The sequence below is a fragment of the Aythya marila genome (genome assembly GCF_965140915.1).
Source record: "Aythya marila genome assembly, chromosome: 14".
NCBI classification, from domain to species: domain Eukaryota; kingdom Metazoa; phylum Chordata; class Aves; order Anseriformes; family Anatidae; genus Aythya; species Aythya marila.
In genome coordinates, this window is record NC_139055.1 from 11014241 (window position 1) to 11037763 (window position 23523).

The 23523-nt window shown below is 51.3% G+C and overlaps 1 protein-coding gene across 3 annotated transcripts in view; it reads right to left on the reverse strand.

Moving 5' to 3' along the window:
• The window catches only part of NSD1 (nuclear receptor binding SET domain protein 1), a 58756-nt gene that overhangs the window by 35002 nt on the left and 231 nt on the right, over positions 1-23523 (reverse strand). Inside the window, exons 1-5 of one of the 3 annotated variants that reach the window (XM_082771745.1) lie at positions 22584-22672; positions 21634-22325; positions 7741-7876; positions 4622-4794; positions 713-2654 (exon numbers count right to left, since the gene is read on the reverse strand). In XM_082771745.1, coding sequence (XP_082627871.1) covers positions 713-2654; positions 4622-4794; positions 7741-7876; positions 21634-22305 — 2923 coding nt within the window. In that variant the 5' untranslated portion in view covers positions 22306-22325; positions 22584-22672. Of the gene's footprint in view, positions 1-73; positions 2655-4621; positions 4795-7740; positions 7877-21633; positions 22326-22583; positions 22673-23523 lie in introns of those variants that run through there. The other 2 variants (XM_082771743.1, XM_082771744.1) reach the window with 2 other exon arrangements.

The following is a 23523-nucleotide window of genomic DNA, read 5'->3' on the forward strand; positions in this document are numbered from 1 at the left end:
TGCATCTTATGCTTTAAATGAAAAATTATAAAATGCATAAATACACACTCTGGCGCAAGTCCAGCTCCCTTACCTTGTGCAGAGAATTCAGACTGGGGAGCAAAGTTGCCAAGCTCTGTTTCTGAGTCCATCACACTGTTGTTTGGCTTACCACATACATTCAAACGTTTCTCAACTAAGTCTAAACGATTCTCATAGTCCTGACCTGTTAGGTCTCCCTCAAGCACCTTTGAATGAGGGGAATGCCTACGTCCCAAGCACTCATTTCCCTTCAGTGAAAAGCCATGAGAATTCAGGCCAAAGGCACTCGCCAAGTTTCCTTGTTCCCTAGATCTACTGATGTGCTTATTAGATCTAGCACTGCTTTGGTTAAAACGCTGCCATCGCTTTTTGGGTGCTACATGATTTATATCATTAGCCTCATCACCAAGAGAGCTCTCACTATTTGCCTCTGAATCCAAGTCTGGACTCTCCCCATTTTCAGCAGAAGTGCAGCTCTCAGTATTTCTACCAGCTTCAGGTCTCCTTCCAATACGACCTAAATTGTCATCAGATAAACAAGCAGAGTCTTCATCAGTTGAATGTTCTGTTAAATCAACAGACTCTTTCCTCCCAGTATCTTCTGCTTCATTACCTAGAGGACTGGTAACCGAACCGTGAACGCGGAATGCATGTTCTCCTGAATCTCTGGATAACCGACTTAACAACTTACTTGGCCCTCCTGGTTTTAAGTCCTTTCTGTTTGAAACTGTCTTATCTCCAAGCTTTGATGACTGCTTAGATTTTGAACAGTTGCGTTTGGACACGCAATTTGTGCCATTTGTCCCAGAAACAGCAGTATTCGCAGGCTCCCTCTTACTAGTACCAATCCCTGTTAACTTGGCTGGAGGATTGCGTGAAAAGGAGGAGTTGCTTATACTGGAGTTCGCATTGACCGTTTCCTGGACACAATCTCCATTTTTTTCTATTTTATACGGGGGACCTACAATAGACAAGGATGTCAGACCACTCGCAGAATTGCTTCCAGAACCATCAGCTGTGCTGGTATTTCGATACGGGACTATGTTCTGACCAGTCATCAGCTGCTGCTCTTTTGCCTTACTGTCGTGAATATCCTTCAACATCATTAACAAGGTGCTGAATCTGTAATTTGGCTCAATGGGCAAACGACCGTGACCAGAGGCGGAAGAGAAAAGTAAAGGTACTGTGGCCTTTGGAGTGCCAGAGTCACTCGCATCATCATTCATGGACCGGTAAGAGAGCTCCTTCAGCTCCGACAAGACGTGTTTCACCACGGCCGTTTCTATTTCAGCAGAATCCCTGGGTTTCTCGTGCACGTTGTTTAACAGTTTCTGACCATCGACTTTTCCACTTCTCAGAAGAGAATCTTTCTGAAGGCCAGAGAAACCTTTGGTATCAGAAGAGCAGCGCTTCATGCCACCCTCCTCTTCTGCAAGAGAAGGCTCCAACCCAGAACCTTTTTCTTTATGTTTGCATTTGATGCTCCTGATCCGGGGCAATTTCACGCTTTTCGGTTTTAAGGTTGTTTGATTTGCAACAGCAGACCAGGAGTTGTCCTTGGAAACACTTTGGGGAGTAGTGTGTTTGTTTGCTAGGGAAAGATTGTCATTTCTCACATCTGAAGAGCGCTCAAGAGTTGTCAACGACATCTCAGCATCAGAGGAGCCTCCTTCAAGCTCCCCATGTGCAAATTCAGCATCAAGCCTGCTGGCTGCTGAACCTCCCAGAGGTTTGCGATCTCTGTACGACTTCTTCCTGGCCCTTCTGTTGCTCTTCTGAGAAAAATACATAGAAAGTTTAATGTTTCCACTTGACGTCATAGGAAATTCCTTCTCCATCTTATCTGAAGAATCACTGACTTCAAGAGTGCTAGAGGCTCTCTCTGAACTTTGGTCCATGGTATCCACATCGCTGTTCCCACCATCCGAGAGGGAAGAGGATGAATCTGACTCCGTTTGCTTTTTCTCAATGCCAGCCTCAGACGCAGAATAGTGTATTTGTAACTTGGAACTGCACAGAATGCCCAGGGAACTCTTCTCTCTCTCCAAAGATGCGCTGGAAAACAAATCCCCTTGGAGTGTGTTCTTCAGAGCACCGCTTTTACAGTTCTCGTAGTCTGGTTTCAAAGTCATCTTTTCAAAATGTCTTTCTCCAAAGGAGGAGAGCAAATGGTTTTCCCTGGCGCTATTGGATGCCGTTAGGCTGTTCGCAATCCGGCGAAGTTCATGAGATGCGTGTTTATCTGGTAGGTCCCCAACCATCATGTTTTTAACTATGCTCTCTGGCATTTTTTCTTTGATTTCTCCCTTGGAAGCTTCTCCTCTCATGCTATTCTTTTTTACTCTAGTCCTCTTTCTGCTGTCAGAGCTCTTTTTCACGTGTGGCTTAATGTGCAATTTTCCTTTTTCACTGGCTGAGTGTCTCGAGTCAAACGCCAAGGATTTAAAACAGCCATTCAGCTGCCTGTCCTTTTCGGCTCCAGGGCCATTGGCATAGTATTCCGACTGCACTTCCTTCTCGCTGTCCAGCTCGCTGGAGTTCTGGCTGCACTTTTGATCCTCTGGCCCCCCGAGAAGAATGTCTTCTGCCTGTCCAACGCTGACTTCCCATTTAGCCATAAATCTCTGGGGAACCTTAATGTTGGAGGAGACAAAAAAAAAAAAAAAAAAAGAAAAAAGAAAAAAATGAGGGGATAACCAACAGGATAAAAGTGAGATAGAGATAGACAAGGCGCAGAACAGAGCGACAATCCTGCATTTTGCTTCTTTAAGACAATTAACATGGATTCCCAGAGACTGTGTCTCGAGGATACAAAACACTCCTCCCAGGTAAAGACCCCACACTCTTCCCAAGCCCAATAAAAATCCTTGTGCATTCCCAAAATAGCAAAACCACAAGCACTGGTCTCCCAGGGACCAAACACCCTGCCATTCCACCACATCCCAAAAACACCAGTAGGCAGAGGGAATGCGTATGGTATGGATCCCTGACAGAAACGCAAAGTAACAGCCCACAGGCCTCTCGATGCAACTGTAAAATCTTTTTCTCAGAATATTTGAACAGACACATTTGCTTTTCTTGTTCTGGATCGTTCCTGCATCCCTTGAGCTCAGAGCACAATTCAGTCTTCCCTCTCCACGAACTCACCTTGGTACAAGCAGAATACCCAGACACATACACCTAAAATATAATCTAACAGATTCAACATTTCCTTTATCTGTAATTCTCCCAGCTTCAACTTTACCCTTAGAATAAAAACTCAGCATACTGGACAGGAACCTCTGCTAACATCTAAAAACAAGAAACTTTTTTATTCTGATTCTTATCTGCACATGTTGTTCTTGGCTGCACAACAGAACACCAAATGGTTCACAACTGCTCCTAAAAATCAAAACCTATTCCACGGCAGGAGGAACATCTCAAATTTGATACTTTTTTCCTTAAAAAGAAAAAAACAGCAATAAATTATTATCTTAGTAGATGTAAAAAAAAAAAAAAAAAGTTTTACAGGGCCCAGTAGCAAAGCAGCAAAATGCTCTGATTCAGTTCCCTCTGCTGCAGCCACGCTGCTGCTACAATTTACATACAGGGTGAGATTCTTGCCTCGAAACATTTTAATTCCTAGCGCCAAAAATGTTACTTTGGAGCACGTAATGAGTTGTTAGATGAGGGAGGTGGAAATACGCGTAGCAAAGTTGTTAGAGAAGTTACTGAGCATACCCTTGGAACAAGAAAAGAAAGCCTTACACTCAGGGAGCTCACATCTGCAAGAGCACATTTAATCCAATGGCTTTGCACTACCATGGGTTAAGTACTTAGCTGCTAATAAATCTCTTAAAAAAAAAGAAAAAAAAAAAAGCACAACAGACACCATTGCCTAGTACGACTGCCTGCTCTCTCACTGTAACGTGGTAGCCTGTTTACTTCATTTCAGCAATTCTAAAAAGCTAATTTCTGCAGCCACGATTCTAAAGACGTAGACCAGACTTGTGTGTCACATTACATTGTGCTGGCTACAACTGCTCAGGGCTGTTATGTTTGGAAACGGAGACGATGCAATGAGCCCCAAAATCCATTCCCACAGGCTCGCTGACACTGTTTTCCAAGTGACACGGTAAGTCCTCCCAGGTTTCTATAACGAGAATTATAGAAGCAGGACTAAAACCCCCCCCGCTTTATCTCAGTCAGTAATCTCACTCAAGTATGCGACTCCAGCTCGACTTCAGATCAGCCAAAAGAGGCTGCCCGAGAGCACAGGAAGTTCTTTAAAAGCATGCTGTAATTGGCATCAGGAGAGGGCTACGCTGCTACAGCTCTCGTACTGACGGGGACCTGACTCCTCTGCCTCTCAGAGCTCTGCAGGGCCACAAAAGCAATGGGCACACCTTGACATAAACATAAAAGGGGGCCCAGAGACTCCCAGCAGCTTATAAACCACGCTTGTTAGGCGGATGCAGAGAATCACTTCTTCCCTGGCCCCGTTGTTGCAGTCCCTGCCACAAAAGCAAGCTGTCAAAGTACACCTGCAGACACAAAGGACTACTTTTCATTGTGCACATTCGAGGAATCAAAATCGTGTTAGAGAAAACAGATCTTTCACCTTATGTTTGTAGCCTTTTTCTTTCTGCTTTCCTCTTCTCCGCAGAATAGGCAGCTCTTCGAACTGGTGTCTTCCTTCAAAGAGGACAATGGCTTTGCCAGCCACCCAGGCTTTCTCAGAAGGTTCTCCTAAGGCATCCACATAGTACTCTCGGTATGGTCTCCGATTGGAAACTATTTTGGACAATTTAACAGAATTAACCCCTTGCACATAACAGAATAAAGATGCACAACAAGAATCACAGAAATCAGCAGCAATCTGACATTTTTCCACACTTTCTGCTTAATAATGTTCCCACCTGAATGCTGGCTCTAGCAATTCCCAGTCAGAACTCGGGGAGACCCCGACGAGCCCTGCTATTTTCTCTGTTGCTACTCTGCATTTCTGCATTTTTTTTTATTATTACAGTGAATAACAGGTCTAAAATATCTGTCTCCCTAGAGCAACAACTACAGAGATTGGCTGTAAAACAATTCTGAAAAATAGCCAAAGGTTGTTTTGTGTTTCTGTTTTGTTTTTCCTTGAGAGAGGTTACATACTAAGCAAGCCACTTCCTCGTGCTTCTCCCCAATTAATAATTAAACAGCCCAGTCCATCTGACCATCAGGAAAAGACAACGGTGCACCCGCAATACCCAGAAATAAGATCCTTTTGGAGAGGATTTGCTCATGCAGGTCATACCTCCCCCAGCACAACACACCCCATCTTGCTCAACGCTTTGTTAACAAACCCTTCTTCTGGACGTGAAATACGAAGAGCAGCATTTAAGTCAGCCACGGACACGCACACACACTCCACGTGGAGTGGGTGCGTGGGGACAAAGCGCCAGTTGTGACGAGTATTTCAACACCGTGGGCACTAAGGTGCAGAACAAGAGAAGAAAATCTTGAGAGCACAATCACAACCACTTGAGGATTTTTTCAAAGACGTTTTCTGTGCAAGAGCGCTGAACAGGCACGATACACTTCAGAACAGAACCAGAATTAGGTATGCTGGCAAAAAAGGACAGGCTACAGGCATCAGAACAAAGCAAATGAGGCTTGAACGAGGGATATAAACTTTTCCCTGCATTTCACTGCGGAGTGTTTCCTGCTGTCCTGGGAATACCTTCGCTGCCTGAACACGTAGCCTAAACTCTGCAGCCCGCTTTGTTTGTGCTGCCTCTTCCAGGAGCGCCAACGCAGCACCAGCAGCCTGGTGTTCAGTGATGCCAAAATTAAGCTTCTGACCAAGAACATACAGAGGATGACAAATGTTGACTGGGGGGAAAAAAAAAAAAATCAATCCGAGGACAGAGATGACAGATGTAGTCCATCCCATCTACAGGAATGGGACTCAAGCCACCGAGCCTTGGTTTTGCAGCTCCAAAAATCTCTACATCGTTCAGCTTGATGAGAAAGGGGAAGTGCTGGAAGCGAAATACCGTGCCTCGAAACAAGAGAAGAGCTTTCTGCACAAGTGATGAGTTTGAAGCAACCTGCCTTGTTTTGAAGGGCTGGTTCCCATGACAACGGGAGAGAGCTGAGGCAGGAGGACTGTGCTTCCTATGGTGCTCGCAGAGCCCTGGCAGCTCCTTTTGCCCCAAAACAGCAGAGTTCGGATCCACCTGCTCTGCCGTTCCTCCCCTCGGGGAGGTGAGATGAATAGATTACACGAAACCACAACTGGAAAATGCACTTTTCCCCAGAGTTCTCTTGATGTGAACATGGATAAAACATGACGGGAGAGTCTCTCGTGTAGCTGGAGATTGGATCTTGCTGGAATTTGTTAATAGCACGTTTCCTTCCTTTATTAGAAATTGCCATACACAGGCTGAGGGGGTTGCTGGACAGCTATATAAATTAAATCCTGTCCATAATTTCGTTGGGGGTGGGGGACAGAGGACAATGGGGATGGATTCAGACACCATCTTTGACAGGAGTTTGAGAGCTCAGAAGGGACTATTTAAATCTGCACGTTCAGGATTACCCAGAACCAGATGAATGCCTCCCAAAGGAGGAAGAGGAAGGTGGAGAAATGGCAACTAAGACTACAGCAACCACACTTGTGGACGATGTGAGCACAATGTAGAAAAGGCCACTTCGTGTCTCTAGAGAGATAGCAGGTGGCTCTGAGCCCGTGGTCACTAGAATAAAAGTCTCCTCACTCTCAGCACGTGGTTCTTTGGCTGGTGAGGGCCACAGAGCTGCCAGTAGCAGACAGCACCATTTCGAGGGGTTTCTGGTTACCCACAGAACAAAACGAACCAGAAGGAAAAACCCAGAATAAATAACCTTTCCATTTGTGGCAGTCTCCCCCATGGCAGCTAGCATAATACTAAAAGCAACGTGAGAGCTTTCAACTAAACTGCAATTTCCAAACCATCACTTCCCTCCTGTTCTCTTGATCACTTATCTGCGCTTCTGTCCTGACCATGAGACCCCGTTCCTTCCTGACTCTACCCTCTTCTTCCCCGTGTTCAGGCACATGCAGCTCTGTCTTATTTCCCTCCATCCCTTCCCCTCGCACTCAGCTCCTAGCCTAACACACTATGCCCTAAACATTCACATATGTGGTTCCATCACCAGATTTTTCCGATAGTTCCCCATAAACAGCCCCCTGCTTCCCCGTGCCAAACAAGGCCAAGAAAATATTCACTTCCTCCCACACACTCACATCACACCTTCAGGCATTCAGCAGCTACACTCCTTGACCCCACGCACCACTTCACAGCCTCTCCTGCCTCCCCTCCCAAGCCTGGCTGACTCTCTGTGTCCTCACCACTCCAATATACCCAGCTCCGTTTGCCCACCCTTTCCATCCGCTGCACTCCTCTGCCCTCACCTCTTTGATTCACCTCTCTCTGCATCTCTTTTTCAAGAGGCTGCGCTGCCCTGCACTCACCCTGGACACTCATCCTTCTCATGCCCTGGAAACCAAAACCTACAGCTCCAGCAGCTGCCTGTGCCTTCCACCAGCTTCAGCCCCTTGCTCCCCCGTCACCTCCCTGCTCTAGGTCTGCCATACAGACCCAGCTCTTCCACTCTACAGTCTTTCTTCACATCTTTCAAGGGCCAGATTATTTTTTTTCCCCCATTAATAAAGAACTCCTCCACTTTGTGTCTGAGCAGATACAGTACCTTTCATTTTTGAGTGACAGTCCAGCACTGGGTCATGACAAATTGTGCATGGCCACCATGGGCGTCTGTTGAACTTGGCCCAAACAAGATCCCCAACTTCATACTTCACTGGAGTAGGTTTCTTCTTGGCTCGGATCTTTGGGGAAAAACCAGAACACAAGAAATCACTAAAGCTCCAGATGCTTTTAAAGAGATTTGCCTCCCCCCTGTGCGCAGATTACATCTGGCCACCAGAGACATTTACATTAAAAAAGCAAGTCCTGATTTTACTTAGTGGCTCCTACACCTTCAAAGAACACGATCGCTCTCCTCATCCTTCTGAAAGGGTGAAACAATAAACGAGGGTTGGTTTTTATCTTTTTTTTTTTTTTCCCCAGTATGGTATGTGACCTCTGGTAAACGACTGCACTCAACTGCATCCATTTGAGCAGGTAAATACCTCGAGCCACAACTAGCGCCGATGACTTCACTAACACCAATTTGTTCGTTTCAAAGGTTGCGGTGTACAGAAAAAGTAATAAGAGACAATGAAATATTCCTGACTGGAAGGAGGTGATGAGAACAGCAAATAAGGAATCTATCAGCAGGGAGGGGGAAAAAAAAAGAAAGAACGAGTTGGTACGTACAAGCTAATGACTGTCTTTCTTCTTACAGATGCTCAGGAAAACCCTTCAGCATCAAACCATCTGAAACCAAGGGCAAGTACAAACAGAAAAAGCAGCTTATGTTCTAATTTTCGGTTTGTGCGACCAGAAAGGCTCTTGCTCTGCCCCAAACACGGCATAGCAGGGCTAGGGAGCAGAACTGCAGCCACCCCTCCTCTGTGAAACACGACGGAGGGACCTGTGCTGGGACAAGGACTCAGGAGCTCGCACACATCCTGATGAATCGAGCCAGACGGGGTGCAAGGGGTTTTCGGGTGATACGGGAGCCCCGTGCCTGCGAGAGGCACCCCGCCTGTTTACCAGCACTTGCCAGTGACCCGTCCCAGGTGGTTTTGGTTTTTTAAGAGCTCTGAGTGGTGCTGCAGGTATTCCTGCCAGTAAGCACCAGCAATGTGCTCCCCATTAGAGCTGTCACGGCATAAACACACACACCTTCTCACTTGGCTTTTTCCCTCTGCTCGCCACCCTTTGAGGCACGCCTCTCGCAATTCACAGTTCAACAGCCCGGAGAGTAAAACCCAACAGATCTAATCAAAGCTGGATCCCACCTCGGGTCGAGCTTTACGGGATTTCTTCACGTGGTTATAGAGACTACAAAAGGATAAACCCCTCTGTTACACAGAAAAAAAAAAGGCAGGTAATTACGTTACAGACCACATTGCTGGAATTCTTCTCACTCAGCCAGCAAAAGCCGTGCAATAACTTATTTCTGAGCAAGAGCTCAGGGAGGCAACGTGAACAAGCACGGGGCAGGGGCTGCTGAGACCCCCTTGCTCCGCACATCATTTCAGAGCCCCACACCACAGAGGGGAGCTTTCTGCACACACATCCTCGAAGCAGAGGTGCCAGCAAGGCTGGCATCTTAATCATGGGTGCTCTTTGGAGATGCAAAGCTTGTGTGCTTGTGTTTTTTTTTTCTTTCCAGCTTATGTGCCCTTCTTCTAAACATTTGCCCCAGCTATTTACGCATTTTTCAACCCCAGGTCTTAAGGGAAGCACAAATACTGTCACTGAATGCACCTCAAACCTTGCACACAATGCTCGTGCATCCTGCTGAAATCCGTAACCCGAGCAGAGTCAGCGGGACGAGCAGTAAAGCTGTGCCGGGGATTTGCCCAAGTCATTCACAGATTCACCTGAGCGACACCCACAGCCCCTGCCCAGAGGCCAGTCTGCATTTAAATCAGCCCTTTGTCACCCTAATGCCACACACAGCCTCCTGGAAAGGTGGCTTTCCCCAAAGCACCCAGACAATGCTCGGACTGTTAACTCTCCTCCCGAGCACTCAGCAAGCTTTCAGCTGGGCTCCTGTCCCCTATTCTCATGCCTCAGCATTAAGCACCACAAAGGCCCCAGCAGTGGGCACGGAAGGTTCACTGCCTTGCATTACTTTTCCCATCTCTAGGAGCAGCAGTTATCATCATTTCCACGTACAATCAATCTTCTCGTTTCATCTCTGCTGTGTGATCCATAACTGCAGCCCCAAAGCATTTATTTCTTGCATCAGAATACAGCAAATTTCTTTCCTAGTATTTGTGTTTACTATGCTGAGGTCTAACTGAATAAATCCCAACTGCAAAAGCTTCAGCCCTGCAGCAATGATGACTGCTGTGAAGCAGGGAGAGCCCCGCGTTTCTGAAGCACAGCACCAAAATGCCAGACTTCAGATGCAGTCCCCGTATGTGGCCAGGGCACTGAATGTTATTGCACAGAGCCATGAAACGTTTAAGTGTTTAAGTAACAGCAAAACTGAGCGAGGCACTGCACACCGGGTAGGAGATCCCTCCTTTGGGTGCCTTCAGTGCCCGAGTCCAGGCTAGCGAGGAAGGGCCCAAAACGGCCCCAACCCCACCTGTGAGCACAGCCTGTACGGCAAGGAGCCACTGCTGCCTTGTTATCAGCTGCCTGGAGTTCATTTGCTGCTCGACTGAGACGAGCCATAGCCTAAACTCTAGATTATCGGTGGTATTTCAGAGCACTCCGTGCTATTTTTGGCGAGAACAAGAACCCATCTTGCGGCTGGTTTTCTAACCAAGCCCTCCCCGCCAGCCAGGACCCCAAACAAGCACCGATCCCTGAGGAAGGGACACAAGCAAGGCTCAGCAGCAGGACACAAGTGCTCCTGCCTCAACAGCCACCTCCTGAATTAGTGTCACACAGCACACAGCAGCCTTTGCAAGTCACGGAGCGAAGCCGAGCGCCAGCTTACGGCAGGATTTCGTGAGAGCAGCAGCGCAGCGCGGCTGCCATTCTCACCGCAAGACAAATATGGAACAAGCACCAAGCAAAGAAAGCTCACCCGTCTAAATGGCTTTATTATTGTACACATACGATAAGCCCTCGACTGTCTCTCAGCAATCCTCCTCCCTTTCAAATAACCACATCATTAAACAGTGACAAAAATCAAGCCTGGCCGATCAGTGCCACCTCGAGCTGCTGCTCGTGAATCCACTAACCTCGCTGGAGTGGGGGCACAAAACACCACGAGCACACCCACAGGCTGGCAGTGCTTGCAAACCAGCACAGAAAAGCTCCCTACCCCCATCCAGGTGGGGCTGGAAGCCCTGCTGCCTGCCGCCCAGCTTTTTTCCTTTAAAGCTCAGTGATACTGAGTTTTTTTCCTGAAGAGGAGGAAACGACAAGTTCACCTGCTGCCAACCCACCCCAGGTACCCCGCTGGTGCTGACCCAGCCGAGAGCTGCCAACCAAACAAAGCCGGGGCACAGAGGACACCTGAATGTCCCTGGGGCTGCCTGGACCACAGCCAGCCCGCAGCTGGCATCCCACGTGCCACACCGAGGACACGGCAATCCCCAAATCCTGCCCTTTCCCCACCTTCTCCCCTCACTAAAGAGGGGCAGCACCTGGGGCACAAACCTGCTGTTAAAGCACCTCCAGAACCAGCCTGGAAGCACTGCAAGAAAGAGCTCGGGAGCTTTCACAAGTTGGTGCTTCCCTCCAGGCAAGCTCAGGCCAATATTCTGTTCCTCTTCCAATCACTGAGTTAGCTTACAGCAAAGATGCTCGGCTTTGCCTTCAAATCTCAGCCCTCTGAGCTCAGCTTCGTCCTTGTGTCCTGCTCTGCCCAGCTGCCATCCCCATGGGCTCCAGATCCTCTAACCAGGACTGCAGCTGGTAGACAGTGACTCCTCCTCACAGTCAGAGACAGTCAAAAATAAGACTTCTACCACTGCCCTTCTCCTGGGCTCCCTTCCGCCCTCCCACCCCTGAGCAACCCACTCCCTGTTCTTTGCCTTTCAGCTCCAGCACTTGTGCGCTGAGAAATGAATGAATACAGATAGAAGAGAAGACGCCGGGACTTGGGAAATAATCTTTGTATGTGAATATGTTGCATGAAAAAGATAAGGAGGAGATGAGATTAAGAACAAAATGTTAAAGAAAAAAGTCAAGAATGGTAATTAATAGCTGCTTGTGATGAAGCCGAAAATGAATTCCCATTAGGAGACTCTTGCTTTTTAACTCAGCTTTTCTGAAATCAAAACCAAATCTGTTAAAAAGCAGAAAATGGAAAGAAAAATGAATTATATCTACTTCACAGCTCAGGAAGCATTTGAAACCGAGCAAAAAGAGGTCAAAGTTTCCTCAGTACAAAGTGGCACTACAAAGCACACGGGCTGCGAAGCCTTCCCAGGTAGGAGCAGGGATGCTGGCGCAGGTAGAGCTGGGCTGTCAGAGCGCTCAGCAGGCTCATCCAACTCAGGGAAGGGCTGAGCCCAGCTGAGGGAGTGAAAAAAAAAAAAAACAACACACAAACCACAACACCTGTATGGTGAAACCATCACCGCCCTCGCCGGGGCAATCGCACCGGCACGTCGCTTTATGGCAAGCTCCGACCTGAATGTGGAAATGAGAGAGGACTGCTGGAAAGGCACGGCCAGAGCGTGGTGCTGCTCGGGCTAGGACAGCTTCAGATCAACCTTACAGCACCACACGGGGCCGAGGGGAGCGTGCAGGGCACGTGTCCCGACCACGCTGTGCCAGCCCCCTCTGGCTCCAGCACAGCGGCGAGGGCAACGGCACCTGACCTACATTCACGCCTGAAAAAGTATGCCGCCTCTTATCTGGGACCATCACCACAAAGAAGTGTTCAATACTCGCTAATTAAATATTCACTAGCTGAAAATGCAGCGGGGGTTATGATCCCAGCCAGACGGCTGGGATCTGTGTGCCTGTGCTGTCTTTGGCCAGCCCGTAGTACACTTGCCCAGGGTGGCAGCCTACAAATGCAAATTGTACAAATTCATGTCCAAACTGCCGTAAAAGGTTAAAATAAAGAGAGCTGATTGCATTGCATTGGGTAGTTCATGCATCCTGAAGCAACCGTTTCGAGTTCAGGAGAAATAAATGTAGGTATTTAAATGAAGAGCACACTGATGTGAGAACACCAAGGCTCAGACAGAAGATGACGGGGTGACAGCATCTCTGTTTCACCACTTTGTTAATGGTTTAATCATTTTTACGATTTGAATAGAATGGCAGTACAATACAAAGCTTTGACACTTCAGCATCGTGGTAACCAGAAATGGGTCTGACAGCAAGACTGGAGGGAGAAGGGGGGAAGAGGGAGGGAAGGGGCACAGACTCACCCGGGTTACGCAGTGGAGAAAAACCCACAGACACTGAGATTTCAAACCACTGCCAGGAGCCTGAAGCAGAAGAAAAGTTACTCCTGGGAACGCTCACACTTGCTTATCTGCATACGTTTTAAAGGATAAACTGAGCTCTCTTTAAATTTGGCTTCTTCTACCCGCACTGTTTCAAGAAAGGGAGGGACTGCAGGCATTACCAGAACCTCGTGAAGTCTCACAAAGAAGTCATTATCGACAAATACTTTCTTCTATCAGTGAACTAGAAAAAAAAAAATACACAAACTGAAACCAGGTCATCAGATCTGCCCTCTTTTCAGCCTTATTTTTGTGTTTGGTTACACTGTCAGACTGTTTACAAGCAAGACGTCCAGTAAATGCAACGTTCCTTTTCAGAAATTAGGTTTCAAAATCCATGAAATGAAAGCCAGATTCAAATGGTGCAAACGTTAAACTTGGTTATTCTCATCTGTGTATGTAAATAAAGTGTGAGCTTCATGACAGGCTGTAACCAGAAGGAAGCAGGCCCAGAGAACAGCACGTACACAATGCAAGGAGTGAATTAGAGCCTTAACAGCTAGAAATTGGGAGCTTGGGTTACACTGACCGTGGAACTACCCCCACTTTGGGGTTTTAATATAATTCCAGGGTCTTCTTTAAAAGCAACATCCAACTAGGGCTTTCAAGTGTCATTTTCCGCAGAAATCATGACTTGCCCACAGGAGGAGGAGGAACAAAACCCCAATTTGTTATCCACAGCCCGAAAATGCGACTTACACAAAGCCGCCACCTCCTCTAGGCCAGCAGGTGCCCGGCGCGCAAACCATCGAAACGTTTTTCCAAACAAACAAAAAAGATGTTATGCTCACATCGAACTTTTCAAGTTCCACCTGCTTTTGCTGAAGTTCCAAAAATTCTGCACCCCAGCAGGGCGACACACTTGTGTTTACTCATTTCTTGGTGCTCGCGCTCTGGCTCGTGCCCCGAGGAAGGTTCGTGCTTCAGTCAGCACGTCCTACAGACCTACGCTTCAGAGAAGCTCCTTAACCCTTACGCTGTGGATCCAGCTTCTCACGTACTCGCGTTCATACCGAGGCCAGCCAACAAGCCGAGAAGAATCTGATTTGTTTCCCTGCTGCTAATTAACCTGTGGGCGGTCAGGGCATTGCCCAGAACAGCAAGTGTCTGAGCAGGTGTTTGGGAAAACCAAACAAACCAGCACCAGGGCAGGCACAGGAACTATTAACAGGAGATAATCAGCCTGCTCCTCGCCCTCCGTGCGTTAGGCAACCGGCAGGTTTCTATCTCTCCACTAATAGTGGGAGTGTATTAATTAATGCCATTAATACACTCTTGCTGAACAAAACGAGCGTGGAAGCTTCAAGGAAGACTCGGGGCCAGAGCCTCGCTGGGTGCTCAGCAGCGAGGGCCCTGATTGAGATGGGAAAAGCTGGAGATTGCCAGTGTCCTGAGACCCCGCTGTGCAAGGAATTATTCTCCATTTAGTTTAAAAAAACATTCTTTAATGAGTACGTCACACCGTGTTGGGCTGCTCTCTACAGCTCCACTCTGCCGGTTGTGCACGCACAATAAAACAATCCCGCACGCTTACAGGTGAAATGTTGGTCCCCAGCACAGGGCTCCCAACAGGTGCCCGAAAGCTAACAGGAATGACTCTGTTTTATTACCAATAAAACTGTTTGTTTTTCCTCAAGACCAGAGCAGTGTCAATGTGTGCTCACGACCGCCTGACACCACCTGTAGCCCTCAGGACAAGCTCCCTGTGACAACCAACACCAAAAGCCCTGCTCGGGGACCAGCAGCTGCCTCCCGGGGCTGACACCCCAACTGCTGGTGGCCTGGAGAGCACAGGGGGGCCTGGAAGGAGCCCCCAGGACCACAGGCTGGCTGCCTGATCCCACAGCTCCCAGCACCAGCTGTGTCTCCAGGAGAACTGCCTGCCCTGTGGCACCACACACATCGAAGCAGTGCTCACCCCGTGGCACTAAAAGGCCCTGCCACTCGTCTGTGGGGCACACGCAGCTCTGGCCATAACCAGAGCCTGTGGTTAAATCAGTACAGAGATGCAGCTCACGCTGTGCTAGAGATGCAAGCGAAAGCCTTCTGGCCAGGGCAGCTCACCTGCAACTCCTGGGCAAGAGATGGCACCGCAGGACTCTGCTCCTAGTTATTTTTGCCATAGGTCCTAAAGATGTGGGTGAGGGAAAGCTTGATGCGATCTTAATGGCAATGTGTCAGCTTTAGTGGATGCTTTCCCATCTCTCTGGGGTTACTCCTGGACTCATCAGAGCTTTGGGATGCACATCAGAGTGTTGCACACCAAGGCAGCCTCACCTTGGTGGGACATCCAGCCACTGCTGCAGAAGCCCCTGTGGGCAGCCACAAAGGACCAGCCTCCTAATACGGTAAAAACAACGAGCAGAGAGGCACCAGCCTCTGCCTCCCACTCATGGCAGCACCTTTCACTTTGCCCCACTGGGAACCTGGTGGTCAGGACCCCGCAGAGCAGCCAAAAAGCCCCAACACATTTTGGATGGCACCACCACACCTCGTAGCTGCTGACCAGAGCAGCACCCGGGGCACCACGCACATTTACAGCTCCCGGGAAATATTTCACCAGGGTACGGTGCAGCCCTCACCAGGCACCCAGCAGCCACGTGGCCCCTCTCAGGTTTTGCTCGGCACCAAATTTGGTGCCACAAACACTCACAGTGGGTTCTGCTGCTCAGCCGTCTGCAGAAAAATACCGCGATGCCACGGAGCTGCGTAAAAGACAGCGGGGCTGCTGTGGGTAGGTCTGAGCTCTCCATGCAAGACTCGGCACCTGGGAAGTGTTCAGGGGTGGACAAATCAATAGAGGTTGAAAACTGCTGCTCTAATTCAAAGCAGACTCTCTTACAGACCTTTTCCACCCATTAACTTGGAAATCCTGGCAATGCCTTCACCACCATAAAGGATTTAACTCTCATTTCACTAAGCAAAGACCGCACTGCGCAGCACAGATGGCTCCGTGCAGACAGAACAAAACATATGTCATTTTTTCCTGGTATCAGAAGTGACATTAACTTGGTATTTATTTTAGAAAAATTCTTCCAGGACGTTCCCCCCCTGGATTCTGAGTTTCGTTCTACATGTGTTTCTAGTCCCTGCGACCTCCCAAACGCAAAAGCAACTGACTTAAAAAAAAAAAAGAAGAGAAAAAAAAGAAAGTGGCTATGCACAAGAAGTTGTCCATCACGGACAAGAGAAACAGAAGTTGTTGCTTAGAATATGCAACGAAAGTTAAAACACTAATTTTTGAGTTAATGAAGTCTTTTTAAGACGCACTGTCTCAGTAATCATTCGGAAAATATCCCTTTTCTTGGGGCTTAAGTAGCTTATTATAGTCACGTTCAGAGTTGACATCTCTTCAGTGAGCTACAGATTCGTTCAGTTAACATGGGGAAATTAAAAAACTAATCATCTGTACACGCTGCACAGTTTAACCCCACTTCTGGAGGTGGGAAGCACCGAGGTCTGCAGAAGCTGCTGTACGTGCACGAGGCAATCAACAAACTCCAAGCACAACAGGAATATTTTGCCCTGGGGTCAAGAATTGTGGTAAGAGACCCAAACCCAGCCACCACCGCTAGTTCCAGCAGGGGTTTAGACGAACAGAGCCGGCATCATCGTGCCCTGACAACACAAAACCTTACAAGAGAGTTCAAGGTCTGGGAGACGCACTTGTCTAGAAGTCAGCAGCACGTCAATGCCAAAAGGAGGCAGCCCGTGCTCGGAAAAGCAGCCGTGGAAGGCAGCTGTGCTGCTGCTGGACGTTTCCCTGGGGCAGCAGGGATGCACCACGTACACGCTTTGTACAGGCCAGAACCGAAATCCAGTCAGCCAGGTGAAGCCTACACTCCTCTGGCAACGACTACAACAACAGCTAAAGACTCGACTAAGTTTTGACTAATTATTTATGACTATAGAAAGCGCATTAACTGGGACATTGCCTGAACCAAGTCTCTCTTACCTAAGCTTTTTTTTTTTTTTTTTTTTTTAATAATTTAGAAAGCAGAAGTGAGAGAGGCTTTTGACATTTTATTCTGCGAAACCACACCTTCCAGACTGTCCAAAACACCTCTGCTCTTGCTATTTGCACACAGCTTTAGAGATCCACACAGCCCCGTAAGATCAGGGAAGGCATCTGTCACCCAGGCTGCACATCGCACTACAGGTACCCAGACCACCCGGGTTCCTACAGAAGCCAGGCTATTTCAGTAACACCGCACACACAAACACAACCTAATATTCGATTAGAAAACAGACACAAACAAAACAAAAAGAGACATCACGGCCACATGCTGGAATAAACACTCCCTGGACTCCCTGCACAGGGGAGCCCTCGCCCCGTGGGACCAGCTCTGCAGCCAGGTGAGATCCAGCTCCGTGCTTTCTGAGAAGAAATAAATCCTTCCCAGCAGCACAGTGGCATTGGCAGAGGGGTGCCTGAAGCCAGACACACGGGGACAGCGCTGCAGGGAGAACCCGGCCTCTCCAGCAGCAGGCGAGGCTCACAGGAGGCACAGCCAGCCAAACGGGATCGATTTCCCCACTAGGAAGATGCCAACTGCCCAAGGAAATTTACGTTCCCTGCTTGAACTGCTGCAGTGCCTCTTCTATCTCAGGGATCTACCATTACCAGCAGTTACCTGTACCACAAACCAACAGAGCGTAGTAGGAGATGCCTTCAGAAATGTTTACAGGAACAGCAAGCATCACGTGGCGGGGGATCCTTCACTTCTAGCCAAGGGAGAAACGGCACTAGAGAAGCCTGTCAATAAAGGAGAACCTCAGTAACCCATACACAGGGACACAAACACTTTGTAACGGGAGAACTTTCCCACAGCTGCAACAGAAGTTGCAAGTTTATTATGGATTAATTCCAGGCTTAAGGAGATGACTCTGCGAGCCTGCAGTATTTTAAACATCTTGCGCGTGTTGCATGTGGTGTGGTTCTGGTAAATCCAACCCCCAGCGGCCCTACACGCATGCCCTACTCATTTCATGCATCCCCCACTCATTTCATGCATCCAGTCACTGGAAGCAGCCACCTTCAGAGATGAAGGACCTGGCTCCTGATTTCCCTGGGTCTCATTTCCTCGCTTCCATTACAAGAGCATCACACTCCCAGAGTGAAACGGGACAACACCAGCACCTGTATGACAACGACAAGCAACACTGAGCGAGTTTCCCCCTACAAGCTCTGAACACCCTGCAGCCTGAAGCCACCAGGATTTTGGGGAAAAACAGCCTGCGAACGCACAACCCAAGCCCGCGCGTTGCATAACACAGATACATGCACAAGAGCAGCACGAGCGTACTTAAATCCAAGAACTCTCAGCTTTCAAGTGCTCAGCTCTGCAAACCAAACGGCTCCGACATACTTTGTGGGTAGCAATTAAAAAAATCAACAACTGGCAAAGCGAAAGCAAAGTAATATGGTCCCAAACTTCGCTAAAAATGCACTGCTCCAGCACGAGAGGCGTGCCAGGAGCAAGCCCACCTGCTCCAGTACCGCAGCAGCAGAGTCCCCGCAGGACAGGCAGCGCTCAGGGGGCTGCTCTGTGGCTGCACGCCCCCTCCCCAGCAGGCAGATTCTGGGTCCCGGTCCTCATCCAGCTCTGCACAAGGCTGTCACAGGACCCCTGCAACTCCCAAAGGCCAGGGAAGTGCTAAAGACAAGTTCAAGCTGATAAAGGAGAGCAAATTTAAAGAGAAAAAGTCCCTCGTTTCAATTTGAATGGCTCTGACCCAACATTAACACCACGTTCAGAACGGAGCACGCCATCAGCTGCCAGCAGTCACTGCATTGTCACTTCTGGAGCACAAACAATAGCCCCAATAACGGCCGCTGCCATTTGTTTCCCTCCAGCACAAAACCTGGCAGTAGCTGCTGCCAGCTCGGAGGAGAGTTTGAGCCACGCTTAACCGAGATTAAGGTGGCAGTTACAACAACTTCGGCATATGCACATCCCACTTTACACCTGAATGCTACCTGGGCACCCCGTCCCCTGCCTGCTGCCACCCCAGAGCAACCAGAGGCCAGGGCTATTAACATCCCGCTGCAAAACAATACCTGCCTGCCACCCCGCCTGCCCGGAGGCGCTGCCTGAATGCTGGCCTTTGCATCCCACTAAAAGCCGAGCCAACTGCTGGCCCTTCTGCTGGAAGCACCCTTGACATTTTGGAAATGAGCCTTTTCAAAGCTCCTAACGATCCGGCCAAACCCGAAAGCTTGCAAGGGTCTGATGGGCAGCTGAATGTCAGCGCTCAGAGGGCTGAGATGCAGGCAGGCTTTCCTCCTGGCAAAACAGGGAGCGAGGAAGCAGTGGGCACACACTCAGAGCCCTTAGCTTGGCAAATAAAAGCTCAAAGTCCTGCTGTAAAGTGCAGGAGACCAAGTCGGGCTGGGTAAATGGGATTATCTGAAAGAGTAGCCCAGCTATGACAAGTCACCCTAAAAATAGCAGTGCAGAGCTCCTGGTTTTTTATTTTGTTGTTAGGTTTGTTTGGTTTTGTTTGTTGTTTTTTTTTTTCAAGTTTTAGCAGGCTCTCAAAGACAGCTGACTCGAGCTACCCGAATACAAATGAGACGGGAATTAAATGCCTACATGAATGGGGTTCCTAGGGCAAGCCTGGTTATTCCAAGCTGCCATGCCATGTTCAACAATTACACGATTTAACCATCTCACTGGCAACCTGGCACAGACAAAAATCTCTAGCGCTTCCCATCCCATGAACAGCAGAGCTAAAATGGGCGAGCGCTGGCACAACTTGCACGGCCTTATCAACAGAAGAATGCAAGGCTCAAGGAGAGAAGGATCCCAAGCTGTCTCCAATACGCTTTTCTTTTTTATGCCTTTTTTTTTTCCCCTGAATGCAGCTGTGTTTTAAAGTCAGCAGAACAATTCAGCGAGGTTAATGTCATACTATGGCAGACAGGATGGCAGCTTCCCTGAAAAGTCAACCCTTCATTGCGTATTCAAATAACAGGCTCAATCACTAAAAGTGTTCTCGCTGCACAAAGCTGCAGCTCTGCGGTGCACGTAGTAAAAGCCACTGATAGTATAAGCAAGTGTTGTGAAAGTACCTCTGCGAGCTTCTGTTTACAACGTGAGACCCTCCCACAACCGCATCACTGAGCACATGGCAGCTGATCCCTGCTTTACTCTTAAAAACAAGGCTCCGTTTACGTACAGACCTCCCGCTGACAGCAGCCTCTCACCCCAGAGCACAGGCAGTGGGGTCTCCACAAGGAGACAATTCTCCCAAAGAAACACGCCAAAGGATCCGTGAGCCAGAGCTGAGCCTGGCAGTGCCTTAAACAAACTCAGCTGCTTTCAGCACTGTGCTGCAATCAGCCCTTCTATGGGCACTCAGTGACAAGTGGTCCCGCATCTCTCACAGCAGAAACGCACAGGTTCCCAAATGAACACAAGTGAAAGCAAGCGTTTTTTTTTTTTTTCCCCCAAAATGCTGCATGCACCAGTAGCATCTGCCTGGCATCAGCGGCTATACTGCAATGAGAAAGAGCGAAACAGTTTCAGAGGTCAGCGTTGTCACGAGAGTTGATTTCCAAATCTCAGCATCAAATAGTACTTTAAACCCAGAGTAAGGCCACTTAAGTTTACAAAAATGTTTTTAAAATATTCAAGATCTCTATGAGCTTAAATATATTTAGAGGGTATGTATGTATAAATGATGAACCTCAACTCGAAGAACCCCAACTCAGCGATGAAACCAGTCAAAAGTTACGCTTGCGTTCAAAAATGAGTTGTACACACGCGTCATGTGCCTCTAACCACCATCAGCACTCTAAGGCCTGGACCAGCTTTGCTCATTAAGCGCATCTGAAAACCAGCTAATGGAATTTGTGAGCGCAGGGTGAGATTAGAAAGAACCAAAAAAAAAAAAAAAGAAAAAGCCTGCCCGAGTAACGGGCAAGGCCTCCCAGGCGAGATCAGCGAGGCCATGCCACAGCCCCTCCCTAGCAATCGGGAAAGTCTGCAGCTTGGGCAACTTGCGCTAACCCAAACAAAGAGCGCAGGCTGATAGAGCAGGAAAAAAAAAAATAAAAAAGAGATGCTAAGAGAGGAGAAAGGTCTCCTCTCCTTGACATCATTAAGCGCACCAGGAAACAAGCTGGTAACGGGGACGAAAAAAAAAAAAAAAAAACAACACAAAACCTCTGGCACAACTTTGCGAGCATCCTGCTCCCGCCAAGGACCGATGTCAACGACGGGGAAAAACACCGTGAGGTGTCCTGGGGGGCAGCCCCGGAGCCCCGCGGTGAAGGTGACGCCGTGACACGGGGCACGGCCCGGGCCCGGCGGCCGCGCTGGTGTCAAAACTGTCCCCGCGGCAAGATGGCTGCCAGCGGCCGCCCGAAGATGTCAGCTGCCAGCAGCGGGCCCGCGCCGGCCCCCGCAAAATGGAGCCCCGGCTTCCCCCCCTCGCCTCCTGCCTCCCTCCCTTCCCTCCTCGTTTTGCTGCTGCTGCCGCTGCTGCTTCTTCTTCTTTTTTCCTCTCCTCCCGCTCCCCCCTCTCCCGGTGCTTACGAGCTGCAGGGCCGCCGTGGCGGAAGGCTCGGGTTTGTCCCCCCCGCCGTCCAGCAGCGGCAGCTCGGCTCGCTGCAGGCGGGGCGGCGGCTCCGGGCTGCCGGGGCCCCGCTGCGGCCCCGCACGGCTCTGCTCCGCCACGGCCCGCTCCCGGGCACCGCCGGCGGCCTCCTCGTCTTCGTCCTCCTCCTCCTCTTCGTCGTCGTCCTCCTCCTCGTCCTCCTCCTCCTCCGGCGTCTCGGCGCCTTCTTCCCCCTCCTCCTCCTCTTCCTCGTCCTCCTCCTCCTCCTCGTCCTCCCCGTCCGGGAGGAGCAACGGGAAGGTCGGGGGGGCCCCGTCCGCAGCCGGGCCGGGGCCGTCGGCGCCTCCCGGCGGGTCCCCGGGGCCGCGGGGGGGCGGCGAGCCGGGGTCGGGCAGGGCCTCAGCGCCGTCGGCGGCGCCGCCGAGGTACTCGGCGTTGATCATGGAGGCCAGGTCCTGCAGCCGGCGCAGCGGGATGTAGCAGGACGACGGGTCCTGGCCGTACACGGGCTTGGCGGCCGCCAGCTGCATGGCGGGCGGCTCGGGGCCGCGGGCCTCGCCGAACGGGCCGCCCTTGGGCTCGGCGGCCGCCAGCGAGGTGCCGAAGGGGACGAGGCAGCTGCGGCGGCTCACTTCGCAGGCCTGCTCCATGCCGGGCGGCGGGCATCCACCTGCGGGCACAGCACAATGGGGTCAGCCCCGGCCGCCGACACAAAATGGCAGCCGCGCCCGGGGCCCGCTCGGCTCGGCTGGGCTCGGCGGGCGGGCAGGCAGGCAGGCAGGCGGCCGCCCGGCCTCCGCCGCGCTAGGCCCGGGCTCGAGGCCCGCCGCCCGGCTCGGCTCGGCACGGCCCGGCCCGGCCCGGCTCGGCGAGGCTCAGCTCGGCTCGGCTCTGCTCAGCCCTTCTCGCTCCGCCGGGCAGCGCTCACCTGCGGCCGCCGCGGCCGGCTCGCCGCCTGCCCCCGCTGCGGGCCGATCGGGAGGAGACGCGCCGACCCGGCCCGGCCAGGCCCCGCCAGCGCCGCTCCGCCGCCTCCCTCCTCCTCCTCCTCCTCCTCCTCCTCCTCCACCTCCCTCCCCCGCATGCGCGCTCCCGACGCCGCCGCCATCCCGCCGGCGCGCGCCCCACGCGCGCGCCCGCTCCGGGGGGGGGGGGGTTCGGCGGCGGCCAATCAGCGCGCGCCCGCGCCCCCCCCCTTCCCCGTGCGCCCCCCCCCTTCCCCCGTGCCCCCCCCCTCCCTCCCCATCCCGGACCCCCCCCCCCCCACTCCCCGGGTCCGGGGCTGGAGGTGGGGGGGGGGGGGAGGGGAGGGGGCGCTCAGTGCTGCCCCCCCCCGGCCCGCCCGGTGCCAGCGGCCGCCCGCCCGGCCCCGCTCCCACCTGCGGCCCGGCACGGCCCGGCCCGGCCCCGCGCACATGGCGGCCCCCGGCCGGCCCCGCGCCCTCGCCTCCATCTTAGGTGGCGGCGGGCACCGGGCGGCCCCGAGCCGAGCCGAGCCGGGCCGGGCCGGGCCGGGCTGCGGTTGTATGGCCCGGCCCCGTGCGCTGCGGTCGTGCCTCACCTGCGGGCTTCGCTGCCCCCGGTTCCCCCCCCCCCCACCCAGTACACCCACACCCACCCCCACGGTCCACCCCGGTCCTGCGGGGAGCGGCGGCGGAGCGGGCGCCAACAAAATGGAGGCGGCCGGGCCCTGCGGCCCCGACCCCGGCAGCCCAACCCTCCGCGGGGCGGCCGCACAGCACCGGGCCGGGGGCCGCGGGGCTCCGCCGCCGCCTTCCCCCCGCTATTGTCCGCCTCGCCCCGCTCCCCGCCCGCCCGCTGCCTCCCCCCACCCCACCCACCCACCTCCCGGTTCCACCGGGCTCGTA